Raw genomic sequence first — 22204 nt, 5'->3', positions numbered from 1 at the left:
AGCCCAGGATTGGAGAGGCACCAGGATTTGTATGGCTGTGTTAGCTCTGAGTCTAGGAAATTAAAGGTGACCCTGGATGATACCTGGATAAAAATGACGCTTGCTGAATATTTGGTATGATGAGTCCTGGAAGTGTTACACTGACACATAACTAAGTATGTGTGTGCTGAAATCTGATGTGGGATCTGCTATAAGGCTGGACAATGGGCACAAGAACGTACATATAAAATTTATGTAAGGAAATTTATGTAAAATGTACATAGATTGCTTGATAGCCACAAAGGGCTTTAATCCTTTTTATGCACCAAATGTTCTTACAAACCAAGATACAGGTAGTCCCCGTGTTACATACAAGACAGGGACTGTAGGTTTGTTCTTAATCTCCTGGGGGGTTCATTTCTGTCCGGATTTATATGTATAAAAGCGTCACATTGGGCCTGATTTATGAAAGTTCCCCAAGGCTGGAGAGAATACACTTTTTATCAGTGAAGCTGGGCGATCCAACAAATGTGGAATGGATCTGGTCCAGGATTCAAAACATTTGCTAGCAAATGACTGAGGAAATCCATTCCAGGTTTACTGGATTACCCAGCTTCACTGGTGAAAGTGTATTCTCTCCAGACTTGGAGAGCTTTAATAAATCAGGGTCAAAGTCTTTCATGAAAATTTATTTTCCATTGTAGGTCTATAATTCTTAGGCATAACTCACCGAAATATGTTCAATATTTATTGAATTTATTAATAAACTTTAAATAAAAAACACAAAAATCTGTTAAAACAAGGGTGCATAAATAAATAAAAAATACTGAAACGTGTAATATACCTGTACAGTAGCATATTAAATATATATATAATATAATGATTACTTTGTATTGAATACAATATAAGTAATTTGAAATTCCCGCCATTCACCAACGTCACCGGGAACTCCCAGGGAACGTCAGCACACTCACCAGTGGAAGATCAGAGGCAGAGGACGCAGCCCGAGGATGGGATCGTACGGGAAGGACACTGGAGGACGCCGATAGGATATTTTTTTAGCTACCCCAAGTGTGGCTCGGGGTTACCGCTAACCATTTTTTTTTACCCTGAGCCACACTTGGGCTTACCACTCAGGAGGTTAAGTTGAACTTGTGTGCAGGTTGGGACAGGTACATTATTTTAATAAATGCAATTAGGACAAATGTTTCTCTAAACATATTATTAGGCAGTGAGGTGTCAGTTACTGTAAAAAAACTCTCACTGTGAGTTAATCACAAATAAAGCAAAAAAAAACTTTGTGGAGCCTAGACATTCATTAACTTCTGGAGCAAGCTGTGCTTTTATATGCAGAAAAACAGAGTTTGTCTTGGTCATTAAAGAGTTACAAGAGCTTGAACAGCAAAAGGTTTCTTCTGCAAATCATGCAAACCCCCCCTCAGGAACAGGTAAGCCCAATGTCGTTGACTTGGGGACTACCTGTATTGTAGCAGTGTACTGTACATGCATGAAGCTGAGCAATGGGAGGGGCCCAGTAGGCTCCACCCACTACAGGCTGCCTGTAGATAACTACAGGAGGGGTGGAGACAAGACCAGCCATCCTACACAATGAGATAGAGCAGCAGTGAATGGTCTGTATAACAGGAAGCTGCTGTGCAGAGGGAAAGTGTCACACTGGATCTAGAAGATATATACCAAGGACAACTAGATTCACATAAAAACACACACGGGTCCTAAATGCTAAACAATTGTCACACAAATCTAGTGATCCTCGATGAATGAGCATTCACAAAGAACGACAAATTAATTACGGCAACAATGCACAATAGACAACTGTACCGACTGCAGATATGATCGTGGCTACCGGCAATGGATTCGTTGTTGCATGCATGATAATTCATTATTCATAATTCAACCTCTCTACACATGATAGAGGATGACAGATAATCGCCAGGAGAAATCCATCAGGATAGATCCCCCATTGCATCTGATTATCATAATCGATCGTCATTGGTTGACGTCATCTGACACTTTATTTTAATTATCTAGCAATATGTCAGTGAATAACAAATATATGACGCATGTACAAAAAGTAAATGAGGTGTTCATATCTTGACAGCACACGTTACTGTATGTATTGTAGATTCTAAATGGCTGTTTAAAGTTGCCTCCCCACTGATTTTTTTTTAGGAAAGTTAAAAAAATTAGAACTAGATAAGTAATCTCCAATAACTCGCTTTCTGGCTTTGTCCTGCCAGATGTCCAATGCTGCATACACCTAGGAACGCCATTATGTTATTCCATAACCCAATGGTCACATAGAATTGAAAATCTAATTTTTTTAGTTAGAATCTCCATCTGTTCACTTTAGATTTTTCCAAAAATAACCCAGAAGCTAGCTGAAAGAAACGATTTGATTCTGTAGTACGGCATTAAAAGCCAATCAGGAATGAGACACTGAGCAAATGTGTCTGTACTGGCGGGATGATTGGATTATTTTGTGCTTTACCTGTTTTTCAGATGGACGACAGCCGAGCCATATGCCTCTTTGAAATGAGCGTATCATTATGGAAGCCATTTGTGCTCCGGCTCAGGAACGTGTCTCATAAGGTTAAGGTTTTATTGATCATTAACCAGGACATCAACCCAAAGTACACGGCGGTGTGACATTGACACGTTATGATAGGGATATGCCTTGGGTGGTTCTAATTTAACCAGATCATGGTATGCCTAGAAGAAGTTGGTTAAATCCAATGGGGCTAGGTATAGCTAGAGCTCTACAACTAGTAGAATGCATGAGCTTTGATGAGCTCACTTCTGTTAATGGTTCTCGTTTACCCAGGTCATGCTTTGGCTAGTAGAATATAGTAACTGGGCTTGGTATAGCCAGAGCTCTACCACCAACAAAACACATGGACTTTGATGGGTTGACCTTGTTGATGTTTCCCATTTAAACTGGTCATGGTATGGTTAGTAGAAGATAGTTACTTCCCACTGGGCTTGGTATAGCTGGAACTCTACCACCATCAGAACACATAAATTTTGATGAGTTGACTTCTGTTAATGGTTCTCATTTACCCAGGTCATGCTATGGTTAATAGAGGATATTTTTTTTCAACTGAGCTTGGTATAGTCAGAGCTCTACCATCAACAAAACGCATTAGCTTTGATGGGTTGACCTTGTTAATGGTTCTCATTTAAACTAGTAATGGTATGGCAAATAGAAGATAGTTACTTCCCACTGGGCTTGGTATAGCCGGAGCTCTACCACCACCAGAACACATGAATGTTGATGAGTTGACCTCTGCTAGAAGACCATTGCTTCCACACCAAGGGCAAAAGACCTCCTCTTCAGAATCTGGCAGAGGTTAGGCTTCCCTAGTTAGTCTGTAGTTTCTGTCTAAAACAAATTGGAAGTCATTGCACCACTAAAATTGTAGTAGGGGGTCATTTTGACCTTGTGTACCTGGATCTTCTGGACCTGCATCTGCACGTCGATCATCTCCAGCTCTATCATTTTTAATATACCTATCTTCTGAATTTGTGAAACACTAGACCAGTGTTTCTTGACCCTTTTAACATGGAAAACCTCTTTAAAAACCTTTCAGGTCTTCAGGGGATCCCTACTATAATTACTAAATCCACAGCTCACAGTACATATGCTTGGTGGTCAGTAGGAAGAATTCCTCTTACATTGTTGCCCATTAGGAAGAATGTCACCCTTAAAGATAGCCAAAAAGATAATTGGCAAAACCTAAACTGACCTGAGTGGCAGAAATTGTTCATTGCGCAAGGAACACCCAGCAACCTCCGGAGGAAACCTGGTTGAGAAACACTATTTTAGACCAATGGTCCTGGGCTCTTGAACAGTTCATTGCATTACTGCCACAATAGTTGGTTAAAATATGGTGAATGCGGTCCAAATTCATAGATCTATACCATCTTGTTATAGAGGTCCACTGGTGGTGTAATTGAACAGGTAACATACTCTCGGCATGAGACTTCCAAATACCAACTTGAGCATTGTATGGAAGATACACCACTCTCAGGTATTGCTGCTGATGATGTAGAACTTTTATTGGCTACACCATAGGTGTGAGATGCAACAAATTAATAAAATTAAAGTAAACCAAGTATTTATTTGGCAGTTTTGCTGATACACAGTGAATAGCAAACTGAACATAATTTGGTTGGGGTTTACATTTACTTTAAGTTAGGTAGGGTGTAGAAATGAAATGCTACAATCTAAAATACTGAGGGATATTTCCTTGGATACATAGGCATAGTTATAGAGCACCAACACATACAATATGTATAAAGTCCAATCCATAGGACCATCTGCTGCCTCTGCTACAGTCAAACAAGCACACATGGATCAGGGCCAGTTCACATTGAAGCTGAGGAACCTATTAGACTTTGTTGAAGAACCCAACACCCTGAGGGAACACACACACAAAAGGCGAACATACTATCCCAGCACAAAAAAAGTTCCTGATCAAAGCCTAATCTGGGGCCAATAAGCCATCGGGTGGCCTACAGTGCCCTTCCCAGATCATGTATGATCCAAGATGAGGTCACCAACAATACCTATAATCCAAGATGAGGTCACCTAGCTAGTTTAGAAGCCACCACTTACCATGACTGTAGGCACTGTAAACATAAAAGTGTTACAATGTAACTCTGACAGGTAGATTAATTCATATCAATGTCACTAAACATATAAATAGATAAAAGGTTAGTTCTTCGAACTATATATATGGCTATCTGAAGGCTGTGGTTGTCCCATTTTCATGCTCTGCTTGTCCATAATTTTCTGTAGAGATGGATTGGGGTGGCAAATGTTTACCTTCATCAAGCAACATTTGCATGAGTGCTGGACAGCGGTGGAGGAGAAGTAGAAGATGATAGGGTCCAAGCTAGCATTAAATGTACTCAGAAGCAGGGCCTTCTCTCTCCATTTGAGGTTCTTTTTCTGAACAAATCCCACCAAGTGAGAGACATTGTAGGGAGCAAAACACACGGCAAAAACACTTAAGGTGGTAAGGACCAGCCCAATGGCTCGTTGCTTCTTCTCACGATGGATGTGCATTGACGATATGAGGATCTTGATGAAGCTTCCATAACAAAAACAGGTGATGAGAAAAGGGAAGCAGAACAAGATGAGTCCCAACTCAAGACGAAACGGGAGAAGAACTTCCATTTGTTCCTTTGTGAAATTGTCATAGCAGATGAGTCTGTTGCTGGCATTGGAAGCCTGGTGGTACTCCGTAATGTAGACAATGCTACAGTGAGCAAACGAGCAGATCCACAGAAAGCCACTGACTGCGACAGCATAGCTGGGCTTGCGGTAGAGTTTGTACTTGAGGGGAAAAGCCACGCCGAGGTATCTTTCTACACTGACCGCAGTGAGGAACAAGGTGCTGGAGTAGATGGTGCTGAAGTAAAAGAGTCCACTAAGTGGGCAGAGGAATGATGGCATTGCCCATTGGCCTTGTAATATCTCTGCTACCTTGAAAGGTAAGAAAGCCAGGAATGACAGGTCAGATACAGTCAGGTTGAAGAGAAGGATGGCATTTGGCGTGGCCTTTACACGCAGTTTACGAATTAAGGCGTGGAGTGCCAGAAGGTTAGCTGGAAAGCCCGTTAGAAGAGTTATAATGTATATAGCTAGGTATAAATTTTTCTCTTCCGGTGCTGGTGCCATTGTGTCTTCATGTCCTCTGTGGATAAAGCAGACAACAAATAAAATTAGTAAGGTTCAACCAACAAGGCCACCAAGGTTACCTCAAGAATGACTCAAGATGCCCACCAACTTTTCTACCATTGCCCTACCAGCTTCGGCATAAATGCCCATTATGGTTTACGAGGCAATGGATCTGGTGACCTGCCATCAACTTCAGTGAAGGTACTTCCAAACGTTAAAGCGTTTAAAACGTATTTCCAAATTAATGTAGGCATCTCCATGACCTTCACCAAACCTGCTCAGGTAAAAATTGGCCAGATTCGGCTAATAATGTTTGCCCAAAGTAAACTTGGATATCGGAACACAAAAAAGTTGTTAACTGATTGAACCTCTGTTTCTCAAGTAGGGTTCCATGGAACTCTAGTGTAACTCCAAAACTTGTTAGGGGTTTCTTGAGCAATGAGAAATTTTTGACCCTCAGTTCATTCTTCCCATGACCAGCACATTAATATACTGTGAGTTGTGGATATAGTAATTTTAGAAGGGGTTCCCTGAGATTTGAAAGGTATTTCAAGGGGTTCCCGCGTGGTAAAATGGTCAAGAAACACTGGGTTGTACTATATAAAGCCTTGACTCTTATCTGGGCTTCAAGTTCTGAGACAATACCATGCCATTAACCAAGCCAAGAAGTAAACTAATAAAGTATTTTGGAGCTAACTCAGCTTTCTCCTGGTGGAAAAAGCCAGCCAGTTGCCTACCAACAAGACGCCATCATTGGCTGACACTGGCATTGGCCATACGGGAACTGGGGACCTGCTGGTTGCCTGTTTTGCCGTTGGGGATTTGAGGTGGCCAGGAGAGGACAATGGCAGTCCAGATGGTGGAAAGGAGCTCTAGTTGACCACTTATACTACTTATATACCCCGAGATGACCTTGGCTGTATCATTATAAAACTTTAGAATTTTTTATGTCCGGTTTCAAAAATATTTTTCCCTCCGCCAAGGATCTTTACTAAAATCTACTCAAAGTTCCTGCGGCTTCCTTCCTCAGATTAAACAAGATTTGTTCAAAGGAAGCCACTCAAGTGAGAAGGAAGTTGGTGTTACGTATGTAGCCACCAAGCCAATGACTTATGACATCAGTTATCCAAAAGCCTTACATGAACCTTTGCTAATAAAGTGCATCATCATCCAGTGATTCATCTCACAAGGGAACTTTATGTATACAACCCACATTTTTTTAATATCTACGAGAACCCCTTACGAGATAAGAAGCTACATGCCTGGTCCTAATTCTGATCATTTGGTTTCTCTACTTAGCAAGTTGTTGACCTGGAAGAATGCAGCTAGGAAAGTCAGAACCTCTAACCTTCAAACCTGTTTCACATCTGTGTCGACAGATCAGCATTGTCAGGTTGGAAACTGGTTGGAAATGTAAAAATAGCATAGGCCCTTATAACAAGCTTACCTTACAATTTGAAACATGATTATATATATATATATATATATATATATATATATATATATATTTTTTTTTTTTTTTTTTTAATAGTGCTTTTTTTAAGTGTAGGTTCAAGTTTTTATCTTAAATTTATAGCTTGTCTGACACCTGCTGGTGAAGTCTGGTATTACACCCTGTCTGGTCAGCTATAAAAAATGTGAATGTTTTCCACAATACTGATGACCCAGAATAATATTGAAGATGGAGATTTTGACATCAGTGGCTGCATGTCTCTTCCAGGTTACTGACTCACTCAAAGCTAAAGGATAAGCATGACAGTTAAGCTGCGTACACACCTGCAATTTTTCTCGTTGGAAAGGATCTTTCACGATCCTTTCCAACGAGAAAAGACTGCACGATGCATGAACGATGCCTATCTATCTATCTATCTATCTATCTATCTATCTATCTATCTATCCCTCTATCTATCTATCTATCTATCTCTCTCTCTCTCTCTCTCTCTCTCTATCTATCATCTCTCTCTCTCTCTCTCTCTCTCTCTCTCTCTCCATTCATCATTCTTGTTTTTTTAATGTAACCATGAAATTCCCACAACAATCTTTATATGTGGAAATGATAATCTGCCTTTAAAATAAATCTTCAGTTCTTATACAAAGGCTCCTGAGATCACATGACCACATTCACATATGTTGAAAAGGTCAGATGTGTATTCTTGTTTCACCCTCAGCAGGACAGATGAAGGTCATGTCTATGCCAGGACTATAATGATGGATTCTCACTGCTTTGAGCCTCTTACTGCATGATTATACACCATATAACACTCGCTGTGTGCTTGCTGGGGATCTTTTACTGATATTCAAAGTGAATATAAATCCAAAACCTTTTTCCATATGATTGGCATTATGTCTCCATGTACATACTTCCAGGCTGACAACACCAAGCCACTGCCTTGCATAGGGCAGCAATGTTGTCACCCTGCCATGTGTGCTCCCTCACAATTATGTTTTTATTTATTCGTGGTTCAGTATATTCGTCTGTCTGCCAGAAGAAAAAGTATCACCAACTGGTAAAACCAACCTAGACAGACTATTGACCGAGCCGCGATGTCAGAAGAAGCCTTTGATGATTTATTGCAGCAATATTCTGCTGCAGATTTATTAAAATGCGACCAAGGAGAGCGACAATAAAAAAAGACTTTAATTACCGTCTGGTTCGAGAAGATAAACATTTAGCTAATAGGTGGCTTAGAAATCACTCTGCGACCCTGGAAATAATCTGCATCAGCTGCATCCTTTTGCATCATTTTATTTATTGATATGTGGCAAGCTGTCTGTTATATTTTTGTTATCAAAAGCTCAACTTAACCTTTCAATTTGTGATGCCCAGTACGAACATAGGAGTTGTCCCATTGCAATACAAGATCCCTGTCTGCCACAAGATGTCCTCAGTTTTTGGGGTAAATGACTCCCAGGGTTAGTTGACTCATTTTCCATGAGCCCAGGCTGTCATGTTTCCTCCTCTCCCCCTGGGGAAATTTATTAAGCTGGTCCTGGAACATCAGAACTTCTGGACATTATTATATGAGCTCCTCAGTGGTAAGGGCTGCCCATGCCAAAGAAGAAAAGGAGGAAAGACCCATACCATTAGCAGAAAACTTCAGGAAATAGTATTCTCTTGTATAATGGGCTTTATTTTATTTTAATGCATGCCTTAGGAAGGGATAAAGTATATTTAGGTTTTACATGTCAACAGATCTGCTTTATCAATGTGTATTTCAAGACTTTTTGTGTAATATTTATGTGATGTACTGTGTACTAAGTGTAACTATATTTGTTCATTACATATGAAGGTTCTGCTTCCTTCTTAATAACAGTGCAATGTGATTGTGCTTTGTTATCCCTATCCTAATCATTGCATGGCTAGCAGTCTGCTCATATCAGTAGATGACAACCGGCTCTGTATTACCAGGCTCTGAAGTCTTCCTGTTGTAATTTCTCTGTCTGAATCCCTCTCTCTGTCTCCTTCTTTCTCTCCACCTACTCTCTATCATCTCTTTTACTTTGTTCTCTCTTCTCATTCTCTCCTCCCTCTGCTCCATCTCTTTTTTCTCCTTCTTTCTCTCTCCTCCATCCCACTGCCTATTCTATTTTCCCCTCTTCCCTTCTCTTGCTTACTTTCTATCCCCCTCTTCTCTCTCCTCTGTCTTACATTGTTCTCTCTAATATTTTCTCTCTCCTCCCTTTTCCCTCCTCTTTCCCCTCCATCTCTGTTTAGCTCCCTCTCTCTCTTTCCTCATCTCATATCTCTTGTTTTCTTTTATTTTCACTTATTATCTCTTTTTCTCTTCTCTCTACTTTCTTGTTTTCATTTTTTTTCATTCTTCCTCTTCCTCTCTCTCTCTTCTTTTATTCTGTTTCTCCTCCCTTTGCTCTATCTCTTCTTTCTCTATAATTTCTTTCCCCCCATCTCTCTCTCCATTTTTTTTCTTCCACTTTCACATTTTTCTTCCTTTCTTACTTTGCTCTCCCTCTCCTCCTATTCTCTTTCTCTCCCTCCTTCTCTCCCTATTCACTCTTCATCTCTTCATTTTATTTCCCCTCCTTCTCTCACATATCTCTTTGTTCTTTTTTCTCATAGATTCTCTCTGCTCTCCCATTCTTTTTTTCTTCTTCTTCATCTCCCCTTCTATTCTATCTTTCTTCTTTTATTCCAAATTTCTCCTCCTTCATTCAATTTTTGTCTTCTCCCTTTATCCCGCCTACTCCATTATTCATTCTCTCTTCCTCTTCTCTCTCATCTCTCTTAGTTTGTTCTTCTTTCTCATATTCTGTCTTTCTCCTCCCTTTATGCTCTCATTTTCCCCTCCTTTCTCTCCCTCTTTCTCTCTTTCTCCCTCTTCCTCCTCTCTCTTTCTCTCTCTCTCTTTCTCTTTCTTTCTTTTCCTCTCTCTCTCTCTCTTTTTTTCTTTCTTTTCCTATCTCTCTCTCTTCCTCTTCTCTCTCTCTCTCTCTTTTTCTTTCTTTTCCTATCTCTCTCTCTCTCTTTCTTACTTTTCCTATCTCTCTCTCTCTCCTCCTTCTCTCTTCCTCTCTCTCTCTTTCTTTTCCTCCTCTCTCTCTCTCTCTCTCTCTCTCTCTTTTTCTTTCTTTTCCTTTCTCTCTTCCTCTTCTCTCTATCTCTCTCTTCCTCCGCTCTCTCTTTCTCTGCTTCTCTCTCTCTCTTCCTGTTCTCTCTCTCTCTCTTTTCCTATCTCTCTCTCTCTCTCTTCCTCTGATTCTCTCTCTCTCTCCCCCTCATCTCTCTCTCTTTCTCTCAATCTTTCTCTCTCTCTGTCCCTCTCTTCTCTCTCTTTCTCTCCCCCCTCTTCTCTCCCATTCTCCTGTTTTCTCCCTTTTGCCCTCTTTTCTTTCCTCTCTCTTACTTTGCACTCTCTCGTTATATTCTCTTTTTGCCCTCCCGCTGTTCTCTCATTCTCATTTTGTCTTTTTCCATTATCCCTCCTTCTCTCTCTTTCCTTCATCCCACCATTACCCATTCTCTCTTCCCCTCCTTCCTTCTTTCTCTCTTTGCTGATCTGCATCCACTTCCTATCTACGTGCGCTCCAACAATGGCTGCATTGGCTTTCTCTTTGCTAGTTTCCTGATGGTGACAACATGTACCATACTTATGGAATTGGTGTTAAAATGGTCACTAACACAATTGGATGCTTTGTAACAAGGCGACAACACCGGAGCACAATCAGGAGCATTGTCACCCTCCTGCCCAAAGAAGGCCATGTACAGGATCAATATTTTCATGAAAGTTAGAAAAGAAAAACTTTATAAATAACTTTAAAGCAAAATATGAAATAATGATTCGGTTTCAGCCTTTCTCCACCTTTCTAACATTCAGGAACCCTTAAAATACCTTTCAGGTCTTCAGGGAGCCCCTTGTATAATTACTATATCCGCAGCTCACGGTATATTAGTATGGTGGTCAGTGGGATGAATTCCTCTTACTTTGCTGGCCAGTGGGAAGAATGTCATCCTTACAGATCAATGGTGTCACCCAAACTGACCTGAGAGGCAAAAACTGCTCATTGCTCAAGGAATGACCACCTCTGGAGGAACCCTGGTTGAGAAATTCTGGTTTAACATACATGGAAACATTGTGGTTACCGCATTTGCCCTTTCTCCCTTACCCTGGCTTTGGTTGGAGGCAGAAGGAGTTAAGCAAGGCTGCTCCGAGTACAAACACAGTCTGTTTGAACAATTTTAAAGAGCCATTTTTACACCTTTTATAGTACGGGGTGCTGGAGCTGCTTCATTCCTCATCAGCCTGGTGGCCCTGACATCTCGATGGTAGTGCGCTTTTTCATCTTGTCACACGCCGACACCACTAAATGGGATTGTTATGTTCGGGGGTAATTGAGCGCAATAACACTTCTTGCTTATACAAATATATGTTCTAGTAGACAATATGGAAAATCTCTCCAGGGTTTGATGGATAGAACGACTTAAAGTGACCCTGTCATTATAGTAGGGAGTTTTATTCAAGCCCTACTTGTAGTCTGAGACTACTTACCTTACCTGATGTCCAAGCCACCTAAATTCATTCAGACCCTGAGAAATCTTCTACTGAAATCTAATGGAAAATCCTATAAAATACCAATCATCTGGGTCCTTCTGGGCTGGTATTAGTTCCTCTGACCTCCACCCATGAGGAACCAGATACTTAGAGATTGACTTCAGCAGATTTCTTGAGAATGGAGCAGATTTCAGCATTTAGGCAGCAAGAAAGTTAGGTATATACAAACTTCCATTACAGGAAGGGTTTTATTTAAAATATTTACTATTACAATGGGTTACTTGAAAGGAAACCAATCATGATTTATGACCTGATTTATTAAAGATCCAAGACTGGAGAAGATGAACTGTCATGAGGAACCTGGGACTTAAAAATAATTTGCTATTAATTAGCAAATGTTTCAATCCTGAACCATGTTTGCTGGATCACCCAGGTTCTTCCGTGATAGTCTTAATCTTTTTCAGTCTTGAAGATCTTTAATAGATCAGGCCCATTGTATCTATAGCCCATCATTGGAGAAGGAAGTTTGGAGGAGAAGAAAGAACTAGGAAATGACTCCTACATTAAGGGGTGGAAATAAGGTTGAAGGCTCAGAGAATGGGCCTGATTGATTAAAGCTCTCCAAGGCTGGGGAGGATACAGTGGATCAGTGAAGTTGGGTGATCCAAAAAACCTGGAATGGATTTCTTCAAAGCCAATTGCTATTTGCTAGCAAATGTTTTGAATCATGGACTAGATCCATTCCAGGTTTGCTATATCACCCATCTTCACTGATGAAAGTGTATCCTCTCCAGCCTTGAGGAGCTTTAATAAATCAGGTCCAATGAAAAAGGTAGGACAGGTCTCCATGGTGGACAACTAAAGACATGGTAAGATGCAGGTGAATGGACAGCCAAGACAAGAGCTAGAGGTAGACCATGAAAGAGATGGAAGAATGGTGTAGAAGAAAAAAATCCCATCAAGGGTTATAGCCCCAGGGGTGTTAGAGTACGCCATGGCATGGATATAGGGCTCGCTATGGCTGAAGAGCTGGATTACTGTCAACCAAAATGAATGATCCTAATGTTCTCTATCATGTGTACAGCATTCCCCTGACATCATTCATCAGTCCATTCTGACCATGCAATGCGGAATCAAATGGGGACAACAGTCCATGGGGGTGCCTTTTGCTTATTTTCCCCCTCCCTCATAAAAATAGAACAATGTGAAAAAAAGTTAACCAGGCTTAGCCACTGCAATTTGTGTTTAAAATTGCCTTTAGATCTACCAAGAAGTATACAATATAAGACAATGGCAGCTACTGGTGGAAGGAACCACAGCACCCGGTTGGGGGACAGGTATACCACATGAGTATGGATAACCAGTGGCACCTGTAGCTCTTCACAGAGATAGTTGAAGGCATAGGTAAGGTAGCAGCCTTGGCCATCACATCCCTTCAGTTGATAATGGTTTGCAAAGCACTCTGAAACCCCCTATATATATTGTAATGGTATGGTCCACTCTTAGATACACCAAATAAATGCACTTTTGTAAAGGAAGAAGTAGGTGATCAGAATCGACCTTATTGGAATTTAGTCGCTGACCAAATTTCTGTCTGACTACAACTTGATAATTGTAGCTGCACCCTTCAAACATGGATGGAGCTCTTAACTCCTGCCTAGGTTGCTTTGTGGACAACCTTACTCTTCAAGAGAGTGAAAATTTCACACACTGCTCTCTGAAATAAAATGCTTGACTTTTATTTGCAGGGTTAATTATTTCTAATTGATGTTTTTTTAGCTTTACCAACACAGGGCCTGATTTATTAAAGCTCTCCAAGGCTGGAGAGGATACACTTTCATCAGTAAAGCTGGGTGATCCCGGAAACCTGAGATGGATGTGGTCCAGAATTACCTAACAAATAGCAAATGACTTAATAAGTTCATTACAGGTTTTTTGGATCACCCAGCTTCACTGATAGAATGTATCTTCTCCAGCCTTGGAGAGCTTTGATATATCAGGGCCACAGTCAACATAAAAGGCGCCACAGAAGAGGATCCAGGTGAGAGAAGGCAGGTGAAAGGTGGACTATCCTTGGTTTACATTTCACACCATTTTATAATGCTTTAAAACCACAAAGGTGTGAAATAGAAACTCATAAACACAGCAATCTAGGATGGAGGTGTGGACAGCTGGGTGTGGTGGCCCCTCAACGAATCAACAAGGTTGGCTACGGGACCGGCATGGAGCACCAAATCCACCTGATGTTTTATTGGTGTTTAAAGGGAAGTGATTAATGGCATGGCGGATGTTTTGACTGATCTTGAGTCCTTTTTTATTGATAACAGAAGGTTTTTTATGCCGATGTCCATTAGCTGAACAAGCTTAGCTTTCACTTAGCGTGACAATTACTACGTGGCAATCACACAGGGCAGGAGGGTAGATGAGGGCAAAGGTAGGTTGAGTACTTTTTGAGAGGGAATTTAAAGTGTGAAGGACAGTTCCAAGTACAGCTGAAAAACATGAAGAAAAAGTTTCACCTGGCCAAAGCAGTTTACAGGAAGAACATTAAATAAACTACAAAATGCAGGACCACCTCAAAAAGGACCTTTCATTCATGATCACTACTGATCATCACTGATGGCATTGCCTCAGCCCGACCAAAGTGCAAAAATTATTGATCATGCCAGTTAGAGAATGTGTGCTGTGTACACTACCTCCTGATTCCCAATTCTGTTCCAATTGCTGGACTACAAAACAATTCGTTTTTATATGGTAGACTAAGATTATTCTACCTTTTTCTTGCTGCAAATGAAAAGTGTGGCCAGTAAAAGGAACCTAACAGTAAGCCCTCTTCCTTTCCCAGTCCACTTTTCCCTGCACCCCCTTCGTAGCCCCCTTTCTGGTGTGCTCCATGTACACTTAAGTCTTCCACACTGACCTGCTCTTCCCATTGGTCCAGGGTCTTTCCTCCCACTAGGAACATCTCCAACTGCCAAGTACTGCCCTGGCCATGCAATTTATAAGGGAGACTATCCTGTGTCCAACAATGCCTTCCCCACCCACCTGTCCACCAAGGCTAGTTATCCAGAACAAGTCATATGGAACGTAGAGCTGTAGCACTGTGGGTGTTGAGCGGTGCTTGAAGTGGCCCTAAGACAAGCTAGATGTAAAGTATAGGAAAATACAAAGGAGCAAGTTGGTAAGCAAAAGACAACCAGTCAGTGTGGTCACCACTCAATCAACACTAAGACACCAAGCGCCATCATGTTGGGGTCAACAAAAAGTCCAATGCCCTATGTGGGCTATGTAGGCATGTCAAAGAACCTTTATGATTTGCCTTCACCGTCAAAGCACAGGTTCACTTTACATTGTATGCTTAGCTTGCATTATTGTAACAATCTTATTAGGACAATCCCAGGGGATTGCTCTGCTCAATATGACTACTTAAAATAGACAATAGTTTACCAAGCCACCTCTGTCCCTACAGCCATAATAATGTGATTAACCCAACTGTGGCCTATTATTACCTGGAAGATTACATCAATTATCTGGGAGCTGTTTATAGCTTCATTGGGTACCACAAATCTGCCCAATTGTCCTTCAAAATGATATATAGAGGGAAGTAATTCTGGAAAAAACAAGGTACTGAAGGTTACAATCACTCTTTGTACAATTAAAGAAACCATTTAGTTTGATGGAAGACCTTCAACAGCCAAGGTTATGGTGTTTATAGTAAAAGAAAACCATAATGATGGGTATCTATTCGTCATGTCAAGCAGCCATGGGGTATCGTGTTACACAAATTGTAGGTCAAGTTCCATAAAATTATGTTGAAGAACACAGGAGGAACCCAGTTCTTCAGAGAGAGCTTGAGAGCATCCAACAAGCAGGACCAAATTAGAGTACATTTTTGGAGAACACTATGTTTTCATACGTGGTCGTTTCCTAGGGGGCAGAACTATTGATTTTGGTCATCCAACTTCTATGGGACGGTGGTAGAAGAGAAACCCACCAGAATACAAACCACAGGATCTGGACTGGTGGTACACTGAGAAGGTTAAGGGACCTTACCAGAGGTGGGGCAGGTGGTAAAAATGCTCAGTCTAGTATCTTTAGGAGAGGTTGGGGCAGACTCCAATCACAAAAGAGTAGTTAGGTCAACACAGTTGGGCAATGGGCACAATGGACAGGGAGATAAATTACAACATTGACCAGAAGAGCTACTTGAAATCACAACACAGAGCTTCTTCTGAGGAGGCAATAAATACACACCTGGGATGTCTGGCAAACATCCCTGTACATGATATGTATGTCTATATCTAAATAGAGTTCATGTGCCATATTTTGTGCCGGCATGTGAACAACCTGACACATCTCCATAGCCAAAGGACCGTGACTAATTGTGTGCTCACCAGCCTGGCACAGCAAGAATGGATATGAAGGGAATGCTGTACAAAAATGTAATGTTCAGGAAACTTCAGCAGGTTGAAGAACAATGATTAACTGACATAAAATATAGACAACGCATTTCGGGGGATTGTGGCACCCCTTCTTCGGGGCTTAGACCTATTGGCCTTGGCCACCTCAATCTTTGCCCTATGTGTTACAAATTATCTGCTGGGCTTGCAATGGTGGAAACACTACTGCTATTAGCTATGTTTGATGCCAACCAGATGGAGTTTCCATGACTTTCTATTCACTCACAGTGCTCCTCACCCACCTCCACAATCTTCCCAACAATTGGTGAGGACCATGACCAGCGACATGCTCACCAGCCTGGCATAGACAGGATGGTCAGGATGAGTATGAAGAAAGCACCGTATATCAATGAAATGTTCAGGAAAATCCAGCTGGTTGAAGAACATTGACACAAAATATGGACAACGCATTTCAGGGGGTTGTGGCTTCCCTTCTTCAGGGCTTTTGTAGTGTTGGACCTGTTGGATCTGCTGGGCTTGCAATGATGGCAACACCATAACTAATAGCTATCTTTAAATCTTTAATGTCATATGGTAATAAATTGGGCATTGCTCTTCCACCAGCTGGAGTTTCCAAGATGTTCTATTCACTCACGGTGCTCCTCACCCACTGCCACAATCTTCGAAACAACCAGTAGGAAGCATGACCAGCAACATGCTCACCAGCCTAACATAGGATGGTCAGGAAGGGTATGAAGAAAGCACCGTACATGAATGAAATATTTGGGAATCTCCAGCTGTTGACTGTTTACTTGACATAAAACACAGACAATGCATTTCAGGGGATTGCAACTTCCTTCTTCAGGGATTCTTCAAGATTTGTGTTAGACCTGTTGGTCTTGGGCAGCTCAATTGATGTCCTATGTGTTACATGTTTTCTGCTGGACCTGCAATGGCAGAAACACTACCGCTATTGGCTATATTTGATGTCAACCAGATGGAGTTTCCAAGATTTACTAATCCCTCACAGTGCTCCTCACCCACCTCCCAATCTTCACAACAATCAATGAGGACCAAAACCAGCGACATGCTCACCAGCCTGGCATAGACAGGATGGGTATGAAGGGAATGCCGCAGATTAAAGAAATACCTAGGACAAGGATTATGTGACATGAAGCATAGACAACAGGTTTCAGGGGATTGTAGCTCCCCTTCTTCAGGGCTTAGACCTGTTGGTCTTGGCCACCTCAATCTATGTCCTATGTGTTACAGATTATCTGCTGGGTTTGTAAAGGAAGAAACACGAAGACTAATATCTATGTCATATGCTAATAAAGTGGCAATCGCTCTTCAACCAGCTGGAATTTCCAAGACTTTCTATTCACTCAGGATGCTCCTCACCCACCTCCTAAATCTTCCCAACAATCAGTGAAACCTAAGAAGGAGGAAATACAATTATCCGGTATTGTCACAACCTGAAAATCAGTCCCATAATCTGAGACCTAATTACTGACATCATGGCCACAAAGCATTGGTCTTAATTAGGTTACCTTGTGAGGATCAAGTGATATTTATTCATCCCTGGAAGGGATCTAGCAAATGCCGCGGGAAAGCTAATGAATCTGGACAGCTTCCCTGTTATAAACCATAAATGAATAGAAAGGTGGTGACGTCTTCTTCTGATCTTGGTATGGCAATAAATATGAGAGACGTGCCATTGAGTTGATATTTAAAGCGTACCTGTCTTCGGCAAATCAAATATTAGATAACGCCACCACTGAGCGGCCAATGCCACCATTGGTGTTCCTGTAGGTGGCCATTGTAAGGTTCCTGTGCACAGCCAAACTTTTTTTTGCAGTATTTCCATATTGCCGGAGAGAACCAAGCGAGAACTTCATAGCCTAGTGATGGACCAATCAAAACTTCATCACCCACCCATGAACTCTCCAGGTCCAAGGTCATGGGGGTGCTTTGGCCACAACCAATATGGCGCTCTACTTCCATTATGACCAACATCCCATATTGGCTCCTAATACGCAAGCTAGATAAAAGTACAAAAAGTGCGAGCTGATTGGCCACAAGACCAGCAAAGAGCCCCCCCACCATTCCCCGCATCCAGCGGCACCTTTGCAGATGGCGTTTACCTAATCACGCCGGTGATAAGATTCGACTTCCAGCAGCATCCCCCCCTTCCTGATATTGATCTGGTGCAGAGACAAAACAGACATTGGGATGAATACTGAACACGTAATCTCTCATCACTTTTACGATCGCCATTAAACATTGCCGGGGGCGTCTTGTAAACGGATTCACCCGATTAGTTTTTTTTTAACATGCGGTCTGGTTAATACCAACATTTTATTTTTTTGGTTGACTCTCCTGATGGGGGGGGGGGGGCTGGGGGGTTAGGTAAGGAGCTCTATAGATGCAGAAAGGGAACATGGAAAAAGTTTAAGTGGAGCTAATAGTAACTGTACAAGTCTGCATGAATGAATTGCTGAGCGGTCGCAATTTATAGAATGGGATCGTTTTATGAAAAGTTCTCCTGTCTGTCCATGTCTGCTGCAGGTAGGAGTGATTGTGTTCTCAGTCTCCTTTTCCCCAGTCAATGGTGTAGGGATCGCCATATCACTTGCTTTGGAGCCCGGGGGAGGGGGTATAGAAACAGGGTCACCATCACCTGATTGGTCCATTGATGTCCTGTTACTGCACTGATGCAGGTTGCATGCAATAGATTGTTGCAATAGCAATGCAATGCAGACTTTTGCAGGCATGAGCTGCCGTAATGCAACACCCATTATTGTGACGGCATTAATGCTTGTGAGTCAATGCAAATGCTGAGATGTGAATGAGCCCTAAAGAAGAATATTCACACAAAACACAAGTAGATTCACCCCACAAAGCTCCACCTACATTGCTGAAAATGATTGTTAGTGATTGCATTAAGTGCAATATAGACAGCGTTGCCTTTGTCTATAAAGTGGGGGAGAGGAGTAGGAGGCTCCCCGCAGCATTCTACGCAGAAGCAGCTGGTTATTTGTTGATCCAGCATTGCGGATCTCTACATATCGGGGTAGCTGCTGATTTTTACTGAAATGATCTAACGTTTGTATGAGGCTTTAGCCAATCACATGGAAGGAACGTATTTCTTCAGCACATGACTAGATAATTACAATGAACATTCATTCAGTTCATCAAGTGAATATTCTCAAATCCAAAATCAGCCCAACCGTAAGGAGAAAGGAAGAAAACCAACCCGCAAGCTGCACATGAGCACATACAGAGACGGACGACCATGGACACACACATGTGCACCAAACTCCTTGTACACGCTCTTATCATCTCTCGTCTGGACTACTGTAACCTCCTCCTCTCTGGTATTCCACTAACCCGACTCTCTCCTCTACAATCTATTATGAATGCTGCAGCCAGACTCATCCATCCTTCCCTCCGCTCCTCTTCCGCTGCATCTCTTTGCAGATCTCTACACTGGCTTCCATTTCACCTTAGAATCAAATTCAAGCTCCTGTGCTTTGCCTTCAAATCCCTCCACAGTTATTGTCCCACTTACCTTTCTGATCTGGTGGGAAAATACTCCCCCAGCCGCTCTCTCCGCTCCTCCAATGACCTACTAATGACTTCCTCACTCATAACCTCATCACACGCACGGCTCCAAGACTTCTCTAGAGCTGCTCCAACTCTCTGGAATGGTCTTCCTTGTCCTATTCGGCTTGCTCCTACTTTCTGCTCATTTAAATAGCACTCAAAACCCATTTCTTCAAACTTGCCTACCCCATCTTCTTTTTCTACCCTGTCTTTTGAAACCGTCACTACTTTCCACCACTACATATCTCCCATCCTATTGTGTGTGAAATTCCCCCACCTCCTGGATTGTAAGCTCTTCGGGGCAGGGTCCTCTCCTCCTGTATCACTGTCTGTATTAGTCTGTCATTTGCCACCCCTATTTAATGTACAGCGCTGCCTATTACGTTGGCGCTAAATAAATCCTGTTTAATTATAATGTGCACCGGCAGACATGGATGCTGATTCACACATACGGATGAACATGGACATAGACACATATGGATGCAGCCGTACATGGATACACACATACACACACGGACAGTACATGGGCACATACAAAGATGGATTACGGGAGACACACACGGATGTGAATTCTCATGGGCACAAATAGGCATGGTTACACATTAGCACACACAGGAGTGAACATAGACACATATGGACAAGGATGCACATGGGCACACACGGACACTCATGGATACAGATACATATGGACACACACATAAGTGAATGCACATGGGCACACACAGACACAGATGCACAGAGGCATGCAGATGTACATCAACATACAAAGACTCACATGGGCACACACAGACATGAATGCACACAAGCACATGTGTAAGTGAATGCTCACGGACACATACAGATGCACAATGACACATGTGGACATACATAGACACACATGGGCACACACAGACATGGATTGTCACACATGGACACACATGGGCACACACAGACATGGATACTCATAGACATGGGCACACAGAGACATGGATGCACAAACACACATCGCTACTAGGAAGCAGTTGAGTCAATGTTCCCTTTGGCACAGAGTGAATGGTACCTCTGACATCAGCTTGCGCTGTACCTGCAGACACTGACCAATCACAGACAAGTTTTCTGCAGACTATAAGGATGTTTTAGATAGAATCGGGCCCTGAGAAATAAAGGTGGGGTGACCTACTAATGTTTTCTGGCTCCCTGCACCTCTGCCCTCCTGACATGTTTGGGTTCAGGAGAAGTTGGAGGACAAATATCCAGCTGGTCTCGTCCTTTTTTGACCCTTAGTCCAAGCTCTGTCATTCTGATCTCCTGCAGCCTCTTTGCCCCTATTTCATGTCTACATATACTCCATGACTGCATGGCATTTCTCAGGGCGGGTGATGGTGACAACAGTGAACAATGTCTGTGTTATCAGAAGCCAACGTTGTCACCCTATAATAGGTAATAATAAGTGCCTGACCTTTATGGCAGGATCACCAGGGATTTCATTGATGACAGCTGCAGATTTATGACTTTTGAAATGACAATAAAACATTCAATATGAAACCATTAGGGGCATCAGCAGGCTGGCATAGTGGTTTCCCCCTTCAATTTTCAAACCAATACATTACCATTCACTCCGTTCTATACTTCTACTGACACTTTGTATTGGAGCACTGTAGGGTGACAACCATTTAACAAAATTTAAAGACAGTTGTCACGTCACACAGGAAGTGTCCTAACAAGTCCCTTCATGGCAGGATCACCTGGCATTATTACAATAAATGCTGCAGATATTAAAATAATGACATCTTTGAGCTGCCAATAACCCACTGAAGCTGGCTGTATGTGTATGGCAGGATGGTTGGACGATAAAGGGCTCAATGGGGAGTTCAACATCCTCAAAACTTTATTTAAAGTTTAACAAGAACAGTGTGATACCCGACAAAATGATAAATGTCCGTGCAGGAGAGGAGCCAATCACCAAGTATAAAATACAAGTTTTCCAATGATCATTTTATACAAAAATATAAGCCAATCGAACTCATCCATTAAAGTCCCATTCTGTCCTATAAGATGCACATGGGCAAAAGCATACGTAAATTGTAAGCATATGCATTTCCCAAATCCTGCACATGTGATATTTTTTATATATTTTGTTCTGTGGTCGTTCAGCAGATACAAAGTTGTGGACTTACTTTTGGCGGTGGGCGGTTGGTCGGTTGGTCAGCTGTGAGATGCGGTTTGCAGGTCCTCCGCAGAGGCAGCTGATGGAGCTGCAGATCCCAGAGTGAGCTGTGAGCTGTCACCCTGGACTGAGTCTCCTGGTAGGGGGGGAGAGATGGGGGGGGCTGGGCCAATGGAGGGATCGGCACAACTTAACCGCTTAGAGGATGAATCCAGCGTCAATCTTCTGCAATGCTCCTCTAGGAAAAATGCAACAACGTGAGTGAGACTGGCAGTGCCAACCTCTGCGGTGATTATAGATGACCCGGATGGGGACACTGAACTTATTTAAGAAAAAATAAACTCAATCACTAAAAACTCCC

General features: G+C 42.1%; 1 protein-coding gene across 1 annotated transcript; it reads right to left on the bottom strand.

Annotated features, from left to right (window-relative positions):
• Window positions 1-717: 717 nt before the first annotated feature.
• Window positions 718-21919, bottom strand: LOC140341088 (free fatty acid receptor 2-like). Its single transcript, XM_072426625.1, has 2 exons — window positions 21854-21919; window positions 718-5699 (listed from the first exon to the last, which is right to left on the bottom strand). Exon 2 carries the CDS (start codon window positions 5681-5683, stop codon window positions 4715-4717), a length of 969 nt encoding a protein of 322 aa, XP_072282726.1. The 5' UTR covers window positions 5684-5699; window positions 21854-21919; the 3' UTR covers window positions 718-4714.
• Window positions 21920-22204: the final 285 nt, after the last annotated feature.

The sequence above is a fragment of the Pyxicephalus adspersus genome, chromosome 11 (genome assembly GCF_032062135.1).
Source record: "Pyxicephalus adspersus chromosome 11, UCB_Pads_2.0, whole genome shotgun sequence".
NCBI classification, from domain to species: domain Eukaryota; kingdom Metazoa; phylum Chordata; class Amphibia; order Anura; family Pyxicephalidae; genus Pyxicephalus; species Pyxicephalus adspersus.
Note: the sequence above shows the minus strand (reverse complement) of the source record. Positions and strands in the feature narration are given on the sequence as shown.

Coding starts and splice junctions, on each gene's coding strand:
- LOC140341088 (XM_072426625.1), bottom strand. CDS start 5,683: ATGGCACCAGCACCGGAAGAGAAAAATTTATACCTAGCTATATACATT.